This window comes from Drosophila sulfurigaster, chromosome 2L (genome assembly GCF_023558435.1).
Source record: "Drosophila sulfurigaster albostrigata strain 15112-1811.04 chromosome 2L, ASM2355843v2, whole genome shotgun sequence".
Lineage (NCBI taxonomy): Eukaryota > Metazoa > Arthropoda > Insecta > Diptera > Drosophilidae > Drosophila > Drosophila sulfurigaster.
The window spans coordinates 12169643-12185828 of NC_084881.1; the positions used below are offsets into that span (position 1 = coordinate 12169643).

The 16186-nt window shown below is 34.3% G+C and overlaps 1 protein-coding gene and 1 long non-coding RNA gene across 7 annotated transcripts in view; one reads left to right on the forward strand and one right to left on the reverse strand.

The window, feature by feature from the left end:
• The window catches only part of LOC133835255 (fibrinogen-like protein 1), a 150125-nt gene that overhangs the window by 104038 nt on the left and 29901 nt on the right, over positions 1–16186 (reverse strand). The window contains exons 2-3 of one of the 5 annotated variants that reach the window (XM_062265237.1): positions 10230–10499; positions 8980–10160 (exon numbers count right to left, since the gene is read on the reverse strand). The exons of 3 other annotated variants lie outside the window; for them this stretch is intronic. In XM_062265237.1, the coding sequence (XP_062121221.1) occupies positions 8980–10160; positions 10230–10310 (1262 nt within the window). In that variant the 5' untranslated portion in view covers positions 10311–10499. Of the gene's footprint in view, positions 1–8979; positions 10161–10229; positions 10500–16186 lie in introns of those variants that run through there. One more of the 5 variants, XM_062265242.1, reaches the window with a different exon arrangement.
• The window catches only part of LOC133835289 (uncharacterized), a 115162-nt gene that overhangs the window by 53494 nt on the left and 45482 nt on the right, over positions 1–16186 (forward strand). The gene's annotated exons all lie outside the window — the stretch shown is intronic.

A 16186-nucleotide genomic window follows, 5' to 3' on the forward strand; every position in this document is an offset into this window, starting at 1 on the left:
ACGAATGGAAGATACCATGTAATGCCTAAGCTAGAAAAACGATGAAAACAAAAAGTTATTTTTATGAATTTAGAAAGTTTGAATTGCCTACACTTCGAATTAATAAAAGTGAGAGCAAATGCTCGCCTATGAGATACCCTGGAAAATGCTAAATAATATAATTTGTATATATTTCAACTCAAATTTGTAAACGCCCTAATCACTGTTGATAATTTGAGAAATTAAATTCTAAATTTTTTTTTTTTAGCTTTTTTCCTTCTTTTAAAAAGTATTATTCAGAATTTAGATATAAAGTTGTCCTTCATCTAAAAAGCAATATTCAGAGTTCAAAAGTTCAAAAGTTTTCAATGCTATTTACTTCATCTGATAAGCAATTTTTAGAAAATAGGTTCAACATTTTCTATGTTTTTTCCTTCATCTAAGCAATTTTCAAAATACATATTTAAAATTTTCTGTTTTTTCCATCATTTGACGCTCAATTTTTACTTTTTGATAAAGTTAATCAAAGTTGTAAAATTTTTCTTTAATTATTATTGTTATTACAAACATTTGTAATTGTGATTTTTAAAATATACTTTCAAAAATATAATATTAAAACTTTTTAAAAATATACTTTCAAAAATATCAAAAGTTTTTTAAATATACTATCACTATATATACTATTTTATGATACAGTATTTATAGTATATATTGACAGTCAATAATTTCAAATTATTTTGGAGATTAGTAATAAAATACCCGTTTTACTGTCATTTTGTAGGGCATCGAAAACGAGCAAAGAGAAAAACCAATGCGAAATGAAATGAAACAGCGCGTTCGTAGAACAATTTGATCGGGGATGGGTGGAAGGATGGCAATAGGACTGAAGGATAGCGGGTAGAAGTCAAGGGGGGAAAAGGGGGTCAGCAAAAAAAATAAATAAAAAAAAAACTAGAACTCATGAAACGGGCCTAAAACCAGAAACCAGGCAAATAACTATCGGGCATACATATCTCCTATACGCTCTCATGTGTCTGTGTGTGTGTGTTTGTGTGTGTGTCTTTGCAGTTTTTGGCCAACTTAAATTTGTAGTCCTGCAGCCCAGTGCACAGGATCCTACTCTGCCCCCTTTTCGCCCCGCTCTTTACACCCCTTTAACAGTGGAGGGTTTGGCTGCTGTTGCTGCCACTCAACGCGCATAAAACTCTTGAAAATGCTTTTGCTCGTAAATTTTGAAGCAACTGGCAAACGGATAGGATACCAAAAGGGGGAGAAAGAGAGATATGAAAAGAGAGAGGGCAGCTGTAGCATCAGTAGTAAGCGAAAGATGGGGAAAGGGAAGGGATGCTGAAGTGGGGTTGTTGGGTGGATATTTAGCCCAGAGGCAACCACAGTGAAGCTGTTGCTTTTTTTTTCTCTTCTTTCTTCACATTTTGCTGCTTCTTCTTTTACTACTGTTGAAGCAGTGTTGTGTAGTAAAGAGAGAGAGAGAGGGGGCTAAAGCTAGCACAGGACATTGCCGCAACAATTGTTGGCGTCGTCGTCGTCGTCATCGTCATCGTCGCAGCTGCATGCAAATTTATTTTCAAATGCGACGAGGGAGCAACAACTGTAGTTAGAAGAGGAGAGAATGGGAGTACATAGTAGCAAAGCAAAGGGAGTGCAGCGCAGTCTGTTTGCACACACATGGCGACGTTCATTTTGTTATTCCCCTTTCGAACTCCCTTCCCCCACCCATTTGGCCAGACCATATGCATATAAACGGGGCAGGCAATAAAACAAATTTTGCGGAAAAATATTCTCTTCCCAGCTGTGTGTGTGTGTGTGTGTGTCAGTGTATTTCTATATTGTAAAGAGTGCAAAATAAAGAAATCAGAGTCGAGTCGAAAGTGGTGGACACATGCTGCTTAAAAAGGATTAATAAACAGACACAGACAAAGTTACACAAACACACACACATACACACAGTCATCCGCTCTCTTTAGCGCTCGCTCTGTTTGTGTTTGTCTAGTTATATAAATTGTTTTGCATGTTTTTGGCGCTCGCTCTCTTCACGCGCGCTCTCTCACTCTCTCTGATTCTTCACACTCCTCCTCCTCGCTGTTCGTCTAGCGTGCGCGCTTTGCTTTGGGTTATAAATTGAACATCGAAAAGCTGATAAGATTATAGTTGAAATATGACTTTGAACCCAACACAGCCCCGCAGCGTGTATTGCTTTAGTATTGTGTTATTGCTCGATGCACTTTAGCTGTATGTATGAGTGTGTGTTTTTGTGTGTTGCTTTACTTGATCACGTAGTAATTATGAATTGCATAATCGGACTGTGTTCAAATATGGTTCTTTAGGGTATCCGAACGTCGCACAAATCGCGTCAAGTTTGACCATTGACCTTGCATATGCTTAACGCAATGACTCAGCAGACATTTCTCTTTATTTTTTACCTGCCATAAATTGCAAGCAATTAACAAGCAAATAAAATAAATGTATGGGAGTGTGCATTGCATGTGTGTGTGTCAGGAAAAATATGTCAACGAACCGTACGAAAATTGTTGTTAATTATTTCCGTGCGCAAAGCAGGTGACAAATGAATGAAGAAATGCGAAACAAATATACCCAAAAGAAATAAATGAAAAGCAAAAGAAGAAAAATGTGTTTTTCCTTCCACGCCTGCTGCCGCTTGTTTGTATTTTTATTTATATTTATTTACTTGTTTTCGCCAATAATTTACGGCATTCGATGACGTCGACTGCGACGAGTAGCTGCGGCTTCGCATTACACTGCGTCTGCCAAGAAGAGAGTCAGAGAGAGAGAGGGAGACAGAGAGTGGGTGTGCAAATGCGCTTGCAATATTGTCTGCGCTTGATATATTGACGTCGATGACGTAGCCATTGCACTCTTGCAACGGCATTGCAAAGCAATGCTTTCTTTCTCGCTTGCACATGGGCAATAGCAGCTGCATGAAAGTGCGTCACTTTAAGATGGTCAGCAAAAGATAAAGCGGGATGGGAGTTGAGCTGCTGTTGCTTACGTCTATTTCGCTCTCATGCGTTTTAAATAGGTAGATCTATTTAAAGGAGTGGGAGTTGGAGTGAGTGTAAATCCTATCGCTCTTGAACAATTGGCTTGCATTGGGATGACGCACTTGCAATATGCTCTTAAATATGCTTCTGATTGGTTTGTATGCTGGTTTATTAACTTAGTCACAACCTTTAATATTTATTAGTGACATTAATTAACTAACTACTGATTGTAAATTCTATTTTTGGATCATATTTAATCAGTTTACATGGAATTCGAAATGGCTATTTACATTATGTGGGCATGACGCTTGTAATCAGAATCATCTGCATATACATAGTTGCTCGCTCGCTGTTACTCAGCATCACACATACATACATACATATAAGCAAATGAGTTCGTCTGCAATGCTCTTAGAAATCGCCTGCTGTCAACGCCATTGGACTTTTATGTCTTTTTTGGTGGGTTAGGCCTTTTCACAGTGACTCAGTCAGTCACTAATACATATGTATGTACATAAGCATGTATATGTGTCTGCTTCTAACACTCCATTACCATGCATCGCAAAGGGAGAGAAAATGGAGGTATGGAAAAAAGCAGAAATAAAACTGGAGGCAGCGAAACTTATTTAGGTTGTTAGATGAACGACCGCTACACATCAGACAAGCTAACCTCCTGCCCTCCCCCTCCCCACACTAAGGAGCCTACTCTGCCAAAAATGAGGCCCAAAACGAAGAGAATAAAATACCCGAGACTACAACATAATCAACGGTAGTGGCAATAACAATAACACTAACAGTAACAGCAAGTTTGTCGCATAACAAAACACACACACACACTCATTCACTCTGTCGCTCTGTCGGCGCGTCAAAACTTAAGCACTCTCCCGCCCCCGCTAACTCACGTTGTGCGCTCTTTCTTTTGTTTAAGCTTTTTGCGCTCGCTCTTTACTGCTGCTGCTGCTTCTGCTGTTGTTGCTGTGTCAGCTGTGAAGCCGCGACCACGGCCGCGTTATTTGGCGCTTTTTGTGTCACACGTTTGTCATAGTTGCGCTCTTTTTTTTTTTTTTTTGCCTGCTTGCTTGTTTATTTGTGCTCTTGTGTATGTGTGGCGCCCGCTTCCAGTTTTGTGGGCAGGCGCTGCTATTGCATGATAAGCGCAACGGAAATGCAAAACCACCACAAAAACAACAACCACAAAGCACGGCTGTCTGTGTGTTTGTGTGCATTAAAATGCAATAAAAAAAAGTGCAAAACAAGAAAATTGAAATGAAAACTGCAATGAGAGAAAAAGTGAAATGCATGCGGAAGGAAAAAGTTTTGATTTTGACCGGAGCAGAGACCGAACAATGAGCTTGTAACTGAGATGGCAATAGTTGAGTTGAAAATATTTAAACCAGAGCAATTAAAATGAAATGGAAGTTAAGAGAGCAACAATGCTATCGATAAGCTAATTAGGCTTTGGAACAATTCTCTTTTGTTTAGTGCTAATCTCTTTTCTCGTAAACGAAGTTGCTGCAAGCGTAGACAAAAATTCCTTGGCAATTAAAGGGAAATTTGTGATCAACTAGAGTGCAAATAAAAGGGACATTTAGCTAAATCGAATCTCTTCGCTTCGTTAAGCTCTTAAAAGAGAATATCAAGTATTTTCATAAATTCCGCTGCACTTGTTCAAAGTACAATAAAGTGGGATATAACAATGGAATGTAATGAAAATAAAAGAGATTTACAATTACACGTATAGATTCAATCAATCAAAGCTTGCTTTGTTTGCGCTTCAACTATACAACAAAAATCCACAAAAAAGAAAAACCAACAAGTCAAATATGTGTTTCAATGTTTGTCCATGACGTCGTGGTGCTTGCTTGCCAATCTTTTAATAAATAACAAAACAATTTTGAATTGGGGTTCGATTCCATTCCATTTGCAATGTTGTCGTGTGTGTGAAATAAGCCGTAAAAATAAGAATAAAAAATGTGGAAACACGTGCCACGCAAAAAATCAACAAATTGACAATAGCCGAGAGGGGCGAAGCGAGGGGGAGAGAGAGAGGAAGAGCAAACAGACAGACAGACAGACGGAGGCTATCAATAAAACCTAAATTACAAATACATATTCAAATATAAATATCGCAAAACTTTTGCAAACACGTCAATTTATGCTGTATGCGATGACAACAAGGATAACAACAACAACACACATACACACACATGGAATATGTCCTGCGGGCAGTGTGGAAAAGTGGTTTGGGGTAAAAATCCAGCAAGCGCTGCAAAAACAACAAAAAATAACTGAAAAAAAATCAGCAGAAAATGAAGATGAAGCAAGCGTGTTGTGTGCGAGTGAAAAACTTTTATTGTTTTTCATGATGGCACGCAAATAAACACGGCACGTGTATTTGGCTAATATACCCTGTAATTTAGAAAGTAAATGGGTAGTACGGACTAATTAGTCAAATTTAAACAATTGTTACGTTACATTTTTGTTTTTATGCTAACAATTGAAAAATTCAATTTTAAAATTCCGATGATATAACAAATTACAAAAAAACAACAACCTTATAATTTTTATCTGATTTACAAAATAAAAGTTGAAAGTAAAAAACATTTTTTTCAATAAAGAAAATCACTGAATAATTATTTAATCTCAATGTTTTAGACATTTTTTGAATCTAATATTCTTGATTTTCACATGTTAATAACTTTTAGATGCAATCATCGATTAAATTGCATCAGAAAATTTGCAATCTAATAAGAATAATGTTATAGATAATAGCAGGTTTCATTGGAAAGCATATTTCTATTAATTAAAATTAATTATACAATTTACTTATTGTTTAAAAAGACAGATTGTAAATAACAGAAGAGAAAAAATAAACCAATTTACATTCCCACCTTCATTTAAAGATTGTTGTTGCTTTTAATTCCTTTCTGAATCAATATAAAATTGTTAAACCTTAAAAAGTATTTGCACATTCAATAAACTTTCTAAACTTATACCATATTTTAAACATAAACCTACTCTATTATATTTTACTTGCAATTCTGCGATATCCTTTTCTCTGTCAATTTACTAAATTACAGAGCATCTGCTAGTCTGTCATCTTGTTGGCTTCTCACATTTCTTGCCAGACACCTGCACCGCATGTTGTCGCCCCAAAAGCAGAATATTATTTGATTTTGATTGAATGTCAATCGCATTGTCCGTCCATCCATCCATCCGTCTGTCGCTCTGTCTGTCTCCAAGTTCTTTTCCGTGTCTTGTCGTGACTATCTTGTTATATCTTGGCTATGAGTTTTTGGTATCGCAACTCAAGTTGTTGTGCCTAGCACTGAATAATGAAGTCAGATGGCGAAACTTTACCATCGTGTTTGCAAATACTGAAGTTTAACAATTTTTAATTGAATCAGAAGCAGCAATTAATTGCGGCATAATGTATTTATTTTTATTTATATTGATTTGAAATATCAGTTTAATTTCAATGCAAATTCTATCATTGTACACGGTATTATTTCTTAATTATACCAAATTCATATACTAAAATACACCGATGTCTATATATGGTATATTGGTATATTATTACATTTTAAATGTACCTCCGAATATATATAATAGACCAGATTGTTATATATTTGGTAAATTGATATATATTAAAACGTACCTTAGAGTTCAGTATATACCAGATTATCAACCAAAGCAACTAAGACTCAAATACTAAAACACAAAACTCTACATTTGGTATAATTATATACAAATTACAGTGTGAGTTCTGAGTTTGTCTGATGACCAAGTTGTTTTTGCCTGCATCGTTTTTTTCTTCTTTTTTACCTGCTACCCATAGGGTAGAAGGGTATTATAGTTTTGTGCCGGCAGAAAATCTATGTAACAGGTAGAAGGAGGCATCTCTGACCCTATAAAGTATATATATTCTTCAGCGTCAACAGCCGAGACGATCTAGCCATGTCTGTCTGTTCCGCAATATTTAGCTTTTATTCAAAATGGGTAGCAGGTATCTCACAGTCGAGCACACTCGACTGTAGCTTTATATTTTGTATAGTTATAAATCCGGCACTGTTCTTCCATTTGTTGGTCGAATTCATCTGTCTAATAAGAGGAAAATAAATGCACTTATAGCACCCACAATAATACACTGCTCTGTGTAATTGTTATTACCTTTATCAACGGATATTGCAAAAACGAAATTTTTAAGGTATTATTAGTAACAAAACTGCATAATTTATGTTTAAATAAGAAACGAATATGTGTAGATCATGTCTTAAATCACATTAATATTCAAGGTTCGACTGAAAGCATAATCTTATGTTTACTGAATTTTATGTAATTGCATCTCTATTAAAAGCGTCTAGAGACTTAAAATTTGCTACATCAAAACATAAATTAAATGCAATAAAAAACTGATCTATTTCATTGTTATTTTTCAGAATGCAATTTCATAATGCACCAATTATATTAGGTTGTTTGGTAATGACATACCGGTTTTTTATTGATTTTTGACGACAATTTTAAAATAGTTAGCATTGTCCGATTTAAGTGCTTTATGTACCGTTCTCTTCGATGATTTTCTGCCATTTTGATGATAACTTGTATATGCCTCTTCTAAAGAAGTCCTTGTCCCTACTGGCACAAAACTCGGCGATTCGATTTTCACAATCCTCCCTTGAACTCAATTTTTGTCCATCGAAAAAATTTTGCATGGCCAAAAAACAGATGGTAATCGCTTGGAGCAATGTCCGGTCTATAAAGTGGATGCATTAACACTTCCCAACCAAGCTCCCGTAGCTTGTGATGCGTCACCAAAGATGTATGGGGCCTGGCGTTGTCATGATGGAACACAACGCCCTTACGATTCACCATGGCTGGCCGCTTCTATTCAAGTGCAATCTTCAATCGCTCCAGTTGTTCACAGTAGAGGTCAGAATTGATGGTTTGGCCATAGGGCAACACTTCATAATGGATAATTCCTCTGATATCCCACCATACACTCAGCAACACCTGTTGCTGGCTTTGCCACCGTTTGAGACGACTCACCGTGCTTCGACCAGGATCTTTTACGCTTTATGTTGTCATATGTGATCCATTTTTCATCACCAGTGACTAACCGATCCAGAAATGAGTCGAGTTTATTACGGTGCAACAAAGATTCACAGATTGATACACGGTCGAAAAGATTTTTTTTGGGATAACTCATGAGGCACCCATACACCGAGCTTTTTTGTTAAATTTTTCGACTTTAAATGCCTATGGACGGTTTCCGTGCTTAGTTGCAGCTCCTCTGCGAGGGTTCTAATAGTCACATGACGATCTCGATCCACTATTTCTATGATTTTATCCGTATCAACGGTCACTGGTCGTCCGGAAGGCGTGGGTGTTTCGGCATCAAAATTGCCACTTCGGAATCGCCTAAACCACTGTTCGGCGATTTGAATCGAAAGTTTGTTATCTCCTAAGACAGCAATAATCTGTCTGCGAGATTCCGCAGAAGTTTTTCCTTGTGCGAAATAAAATTTAAAATTTGCCCGAATTTCTGCGTTTGTGAACTCTATTTCAATCGATTGTAATTTTTTTAACGTGGAAGCTCATGTAAACAAACTATATGTCATTTTAAAGGTGATGCCAATACCTTTGAAACGATATATAGCATTGCCAAATACGATTATATTTGACTTCACAAAAGAAGCCCGAAATTTTAATGTAAAAACCGGTATGTCATTACCAAACAACCTAATATATAAATGATTACATAATTGAGTCAAATATGGGAATTTCAGCTTTTCAGTTTATCACTTCTTCATCGCTTCTTTGGGGCGAATTAGCATCTTAACTTCATTAAGGAAAAAGATCTTATCATTGTCCCACCAACGTTGATCTGACCCATATGGCCCATTTAAATGACTGCATAAGAAACAACCAAAAATCTATAATTATGTGTATTCCTTCGAAAATAAAAATTTGCAATATTTACCTAGAAGGAAAACATTCATTGTACCACCAGCCACTTTCATTCAAGACTGCGCAATTATCATCATCATCTTTGTCGTTGTCGTGATCGAATGTTGTGAATTTTATATTTTCTGTGTATATCATGCCATCTCCAAAAGTAGTTCCAGTGAAATTACCCAAACTCAGTGCATATCCATTATCTTCATCGGATATTTTGAAGTCGTCATAACGAGCGTTGTAGATGGCACTTCCACCCAGATCAACCAAATGTATGTAAAGTTCAAAACACTGCAAGCTCGTGATACGATGTATTTTTTCTAATCCAAGAAAGAAATCACTTTCAAAAGAACCGAAACCTTTGCGATACGTTGCCCAATCCCTATCGAAACTCTCATTTCCCCCAACTCGTTGTTGTATTACAATCCATCCAGGTCCAGCTAACTGACTATCGCACAAAACATTGAATAAACCTATGCCAGAGACATTGAGTTGATGAACTCCTGGATTTTCTCCGAAAGGGATGCATGTTGTGGGACTTAATTTATGAAGTGCAGATTGACATAACTGATTTTCCTTTACTTTATCTATCAGCTTAGTTTCACTTTCTGTTAATTTCAATTGAATGTTTATGTGTTCTTCTCTAATGTTCTCTGATGTCCTATTTAATTTGTTGTTTTCTGAACGACATAACTGAATATCTTTTTCATGCTTTACTAATATAGATTTACTCTTTTCTAATTTCAACTCAAGTGTTTTCTGATGTTCTGTATTATTTTTAATATTCTCACTAAATATCTTTATATTTTCATCTTTTTCAATTAAACTAGAATTAACAGATTTTAATTGAACTTGACAAGTTTCTAATTTGATGGATTTATCTGTTAGTTGTTCTTTTAATGAATTAATTTCAGATTCAGATTTATCAACTTTATTTTGACACAATTGCAAATCGTTTTTCCCTTTGATTACTTTGTTTTTATACTCATTTAATAGAGCTGCCTCCTTCATGAATGTTTCATGAATTCTTACAATTTCATGATATTTTTCCATAAGATCAGAATTTAATTCACTTATCTGCTTTTCCTTATTTTCACTTTGTTCTATCTCATTTCTAACCTGCCTGAAATAATCTAGCAAAGGTTTAACAGTCTTGTAGTTATGAAGCCGGCACTGTTCTTCCATTTTTCGGTCTGATTCGCACGTCTGATAGGAAGAAAACGTATACACTTTAATCACTCTTTATTCTTCTTAGTATTATGTCTTTGATCTCACTTCATCTCCAGTTATTGTAGCCACCAAGAATATTTGAAGGACCATCAGGAAGAAAACTCCGTTAAATTTTATTCCGCCCATTTTAAATGTTTCGACTGCCCGCAAACAAAATGAATTTCGAACTGAATTTCGTTATTTCGTTGAAGTCAATCTGAAGCGGATGTGGATTCCGCTCAATAGATCTGAACGAGAGAGGTCAAGTAATGATAACCTAAAGTCTCGGCCCTAGATTCTCTATCGGCGTAAGAGATTTCAATGTCGGATGATTGTCTGTATTTTTATTTTTGAATTCGAAAAATAAGAAAAGATAAGCGCGGAGCATAAAATCATGGCTTATCATTAGGAATAGTAATAGGCTCTGTTTGTTTGCTGCAAGCAGCTTCTTCTTGAAGATTATTCGACAACAAAATTGTTAACAATTTCTTTCAGTCGCGTGTTGACAGTGTGATCAATCTCCGAAGTGCTCGAAATTATTCTCGAATACTTTCAAAGCGACAATGTGACTAAGTTTTTATTAATATATATGCTGACAACTATTTGGTTAGCAAATTTAAAAACATCTTGATTAAGTTAATAAGTTAATAATTATAACTTATAACTTATTATAAATGTATGTAACAGGTAGAAGGAGGCATCTCCGATCCCATAAAATATATATATTCTTGATCAGAGTCAACAGCCGAGACGATCTAGCCGTGTCCGTCTGTCTGTCTGACAGACAATCTGGTATATTGTGCCTATGGTATATTTTTAATGCGGTACTATATACTATATACAAATATACTATTTGGTGTATCTAGTATTTTTCGTATATTTTGAGAATAATACCGCTTTTATTCAAAATGGGTAGCGGGTATCTCACAGTCGAGCACACCCAATTCTAGCTTGCTTACTTGCTTGTGTTGCTGTTTCGTCTGTCTCCATGATTCATTAAACGTAGCTGTTGCCGTTGTCGAAATCAGCCAGCTTCCCCCCTCAATTTCCTCCCTCGAGTTGTTTTGCGCCCTTCTGCATAAATTATACGCCCTGTCATCGGCTGTCTTTCTCTCTCTCTCTCTCTCTCTCTCTCTCTCTCTCTCACTGTCCAGCAGCCGAGTCAAGTGACTTTTCCCCCCTCTGTCTCTCTCTCTCTTCCTCTCTTTCAGTCATTTGCCACTTTATAAAGTAGCGCCGCTTCATTTGTTGCCCGTCTGTCTGTCTCCTGTCTTCTGCCTCCCCCGCAATTGCAACCCCCTTTTGCTCCCCTCCCCTCCCCTTCCCTCGTTGCCAGCAAAGTGAGCAACAGCTGCCCTTGTTGAGAGTCTAGCAGAAAAAACGAAGAAAATTTTCAAAAATTTATTAAAAGTAATTTGCATTGCAAATTAATTTTATTTTTCTCTTCATTTTTTTCCACTTTTCTCTTTCTCTTCCTCTATCGGTTTTTTCCTTTTGCTGCTGTCAAAATTACTATTTTATTTAGGAGCAGGCAAGTGAGCATGAAGATTGGCGGACAACCCCAGGGGGCGGGGACGAGGGAGGGGGGTGTGGCACATGCAGCAAAGTCAACAAAGTTTAGAACTTTCAATCTATTTCTCCACGTTTTTTTTCCCCTTAGTTTCACATTCTTTCAATAAAGTTGATGGAATAATGATTTAATGCATGTTAAGATTAAAGAGATGAGAGCTAGTTAGGAGAAATTAGAAATTTTTTAAGCGGTAAATTATGGTTTAAAATAATATTTGAAGGAGAGCAATATTGTAATTTATAAGATTGATTAAACACAAACCGAAAATATGTAAACAATTGTGGTTTAAAATAAATAATAATATATATCCTAGATAATTCTGCTGATTTATTAGTGACTAATGTCTTGATTGACACACAAAAATAATCTGTACCTAATTGAAAAATAATACAATTTGTATAATATTTAACAATGTTATTAACATTCCTAATGTGCTAACTGATTGACAATAAAAATAATAATTGGTAGTAATTTAGTTCAGAATGCAAATTCATAAATATTTCATAGCCTATCATTATATTATATTATAATTTTTTATTGAGCAATCTACAAATGTCTTTAGAAACAAATAACAAAAATAATATCAGCTGCAGCTTTTACAATTTTTTCACGCCCACTAATTTTATATTTTGTGTAAGAGTTAATAATTTGTTAGAAATAATCAGCAAAAAGTTTAAAAGGGGCAAAAAATGATGTGAAGTGCTTAAAACTAATGAACAGCTATTTAGCAAGTCTTAACAATTGAGCTATTAGCGAAAATTATTAAAAACATAATGGACTTTTTGCTTTTAGAACATTACAAACAAAGTTGTTAAAAAAGAAGATGCCAAAGTAGACGGAATGTAAAAGAAAATATATTTAAAGAAAACAAGAAACTATTTTCAATAAACGCAAAGCAGTACAGTATTATTTTTTTAATGCACCAAATTTAATATACTTTAAAATACTAAAATACATATTTTAATATTTTCCAGTATATCAATTTGACACATTTCGTGGAAAATACTACACATATCAATAATTAGTATTTTCCATTATTTGCAAATCGTTATTGTGGAATATACTACTGAAAAATACTAAAAATTTAGTATTTAGTATAGAATATTCAGTATATAATCGGCATATAGATATACTATTAAATTTAAAAGGTTCCGAATATACCAGATTGTCATTATATTTGGTAAATTGATATGCTATTACATTTATAATGTACCATAGAATTAGAAATATACCAGATTATCAACCAAAGGTATCATAAATAGTATTTTTATGATTATATGTACCTACTTCAAAATTTCACTTGCTATTAAATTGTTCAAAAATCAATGAATATCTTTAATATTTATAAGCTCAATTTTTCTTGAATTGCAATCGACAATTTATCGATTATTTTGGTGTGCATATCGAGTGCAAAGTATCAGCGATAACTGCATGTAATTTGAGCTAGTTTTTTTATGCTATCAATAAACAAATATCATTTGTTTTATGAGCCTTTTTATAGCTGCAGAAAAACGCAATTTTTTATAATTCCCATTTGTGTAATTTTTTGCGGTGACTTTTTGATGCTCTATCTGTTAAAGTACCGTTATTTCCCTAATACAATGAATAATATTTTTCTTGTATTATATTATATGTCTTACAATATAATCTCTAAAATATATTTTGTTATTTTCTCAGTAATAAAACAATTTAATATATTTTTTTTTGTCTTATTAATAAGTAAAGTGTATTCCAAATTAGCTTCCTGATCGCAAAATTTCCTTTTTTTATGCGTGACGCGTAAAATATTGAATTGCAATAAATTTTCGTAGATAATAAGAAATTTGTTTGCACCAAGCTGAAAATGATAAATGAATTATGGCCAACAACTAATGACAACAACAACTTTTAACAATAACAATTGGTCAAAGTCGAACACGCGTCGAGGCGTTAATAAGAAAAAAGTAAATAATAAAAAACTCGACGCAAAAATTTTAAGGCCATTAACAATAACAAAAAAAACATAAGAGAGAAAAATAACAACAACAAACAAACGTGCACAAAGCAAATAAGCAATAAACAAAATACAAAAAGCCAACAACAAAATAAGACAAAACAAAACAACAACTAAAAAATGTGCTGAGTAAATGCAATTATTTGTGTTGAAGAAGGGAAAAACTATTGAAAACGGAAAAGCGAAATACAAAAACAACACTAACAAAAGGTTATTAACAAGAAAAATTGAAAAGGGAGTGAGAAGAGGGAGGGGAGGGAGGAGGGAGGGGATTTCTGTAGTCTGCACGCGATGTCATTAGAAGTAATCATTAAAGCAAATTGTTATTACGTATAACTACATTAATACTCGTACTTAAATTTCTCGTGTAGTTCGTAATAACAATTTCAGCTAGTTAACTATATTCCCCAGGGAAGCAGTGGGGAAAACGGAGGGGGGGGGGGGAAACACTCATTAGAGAGCGACGCAAGATTCTTGGTTAATTGAAATTAGACGAATTAATGGAAAGAGTCAGTGAAGCAAGAGATCAGATGGCGCCTAAACTGAGGTGAAATAAACATATATTAATAAACTAAATTATACTAACTAAATGAAAGGGAATAATTAAAATCATTATGAAAAATACACAAAAATATAGGAAATAAAAATATTTGAAATGAAAAATAATGATTAATACATAATAAATACTAAATAATATAAAATAAATACTAAATAATACTAAACATTATTTATACAAAATTAATATTAAATAATATAAAATAAATACTGAAAAATAAAAACTAAACAATAATAATGTGAAGTAAATACTAAACATCATAAAATAAATACTAAATAATGTAAAATTAATACTAAACATTAAATATCAAACAATAAATAAGAAATAATGAATATTACAATAAAAATACTAAAAAATATGAAATAAATACTGAAAAATAAATACTAAACAATAAATATGAAATAACGAATATTATAATATAAATACTAAATAATATGAAATAAATACTGAAAAATAAATGCTACGCAATACTGAATAAATACTAAACAATACATGGGAATTCATGAATATTACAAAATAAACACCAAATAAAATACTAGCAACCAATAAATACTAAAATCATAAGATAATATACACAAATTTTACATTAAAATATTAAAATAAGGCAACAAGAACATTTAAATACTAAAATGCATGAAATCCAATAATAATATTTATACTAATCTAAATCTTGTGAACCAATATATGTATACCAAAAATTTATAAAAATAAAAAACAACAGGTAAACCAAAGGCTTCTTATTTTTCAAATGTAATGTCAGTTCAGTTCAGAATTTGATGTTATTTATTGTCGAAAGAATTTGCGAAATTATAAACATTTTGATTGCATTCATATTTTGTGTTTTTGCATATATTCTGGGCCATTCAAAATGGATTACGGGTCGTATGAGGCATAAATTAAGTATACGCCCACAGCTTTCGGTTCATTGAATTGTAGGTGGGATGATGTTTTGAAATTCATTTAATTTGAATAATGTGTTCGTTATAAACGGAGCGTTTATTAACAATCAAGCATCAATCAAAACAATTGCAAAAAAATAGGTCAATTACTTGCAAGTAGTTTAATATATAAAATAATAATAATAATTAGTGCTGCACTTGTAAACAATAGTGGCATTGTTTTTGCTTAAATTATGCATTGATTTCAAGTGCAATTCGCGAGGCCGTTCCCCCCGCCCCTCTCTCTCACGTGTCTTCCACATGCCACATGCCAATGTGGCGTGCACAGCTGAGGGGCTGTTAACCCTATAAGGCCCCCGTTGCTCGCCCCATTTTGATGATGGGCGTGCATTACTCACATATGTACATGTATGTCCGTCGCGCTAATAAATTAATTTATATTAAGTGCATTAACAACCGCAAGCAAACAGCAACAACATCAAAATAAAGCAAACGAATTCGATGCTAATTAAAATGCAGCCAAGCGCTTCAGCAAATAGAATACAACAACAAAAAAGGAAAAACAAATAAAAATACATTGCAAATTAATAACCTAGCAAAAAATCGAATAAAAAGGCAAACAAACAAGCCAAAAAGGAAATCTATTAAAAAAAAAAGAGACGAAGCACAATGTGAAAGAATAATAAAACACACACACCCCACATCGCCCACATCCTCTTATCCGGCTCTAATTAATTACTTGATGCGCTGCGTTACCCTCTTATTTATTTGTCTTTGCTGCGCTGCCGGTTTGTCATTCGCTCTCTCTTCCTCTCTCTCGCTCAATTTGATATATGCAAATGAACTGCGTGTGCTCTCTTGTCCTTGAATTCAAGTGTGAGCTGCGCGCGCGCGCTCTGCTAATTGCAGCAGGTGGGCATGAAGAGAGCAACAGCAGCGAGAGAGAGAGAGCGCACTCATCACACTCACACACGTACGTAGACTACACATGTTGCTCTCGCATTC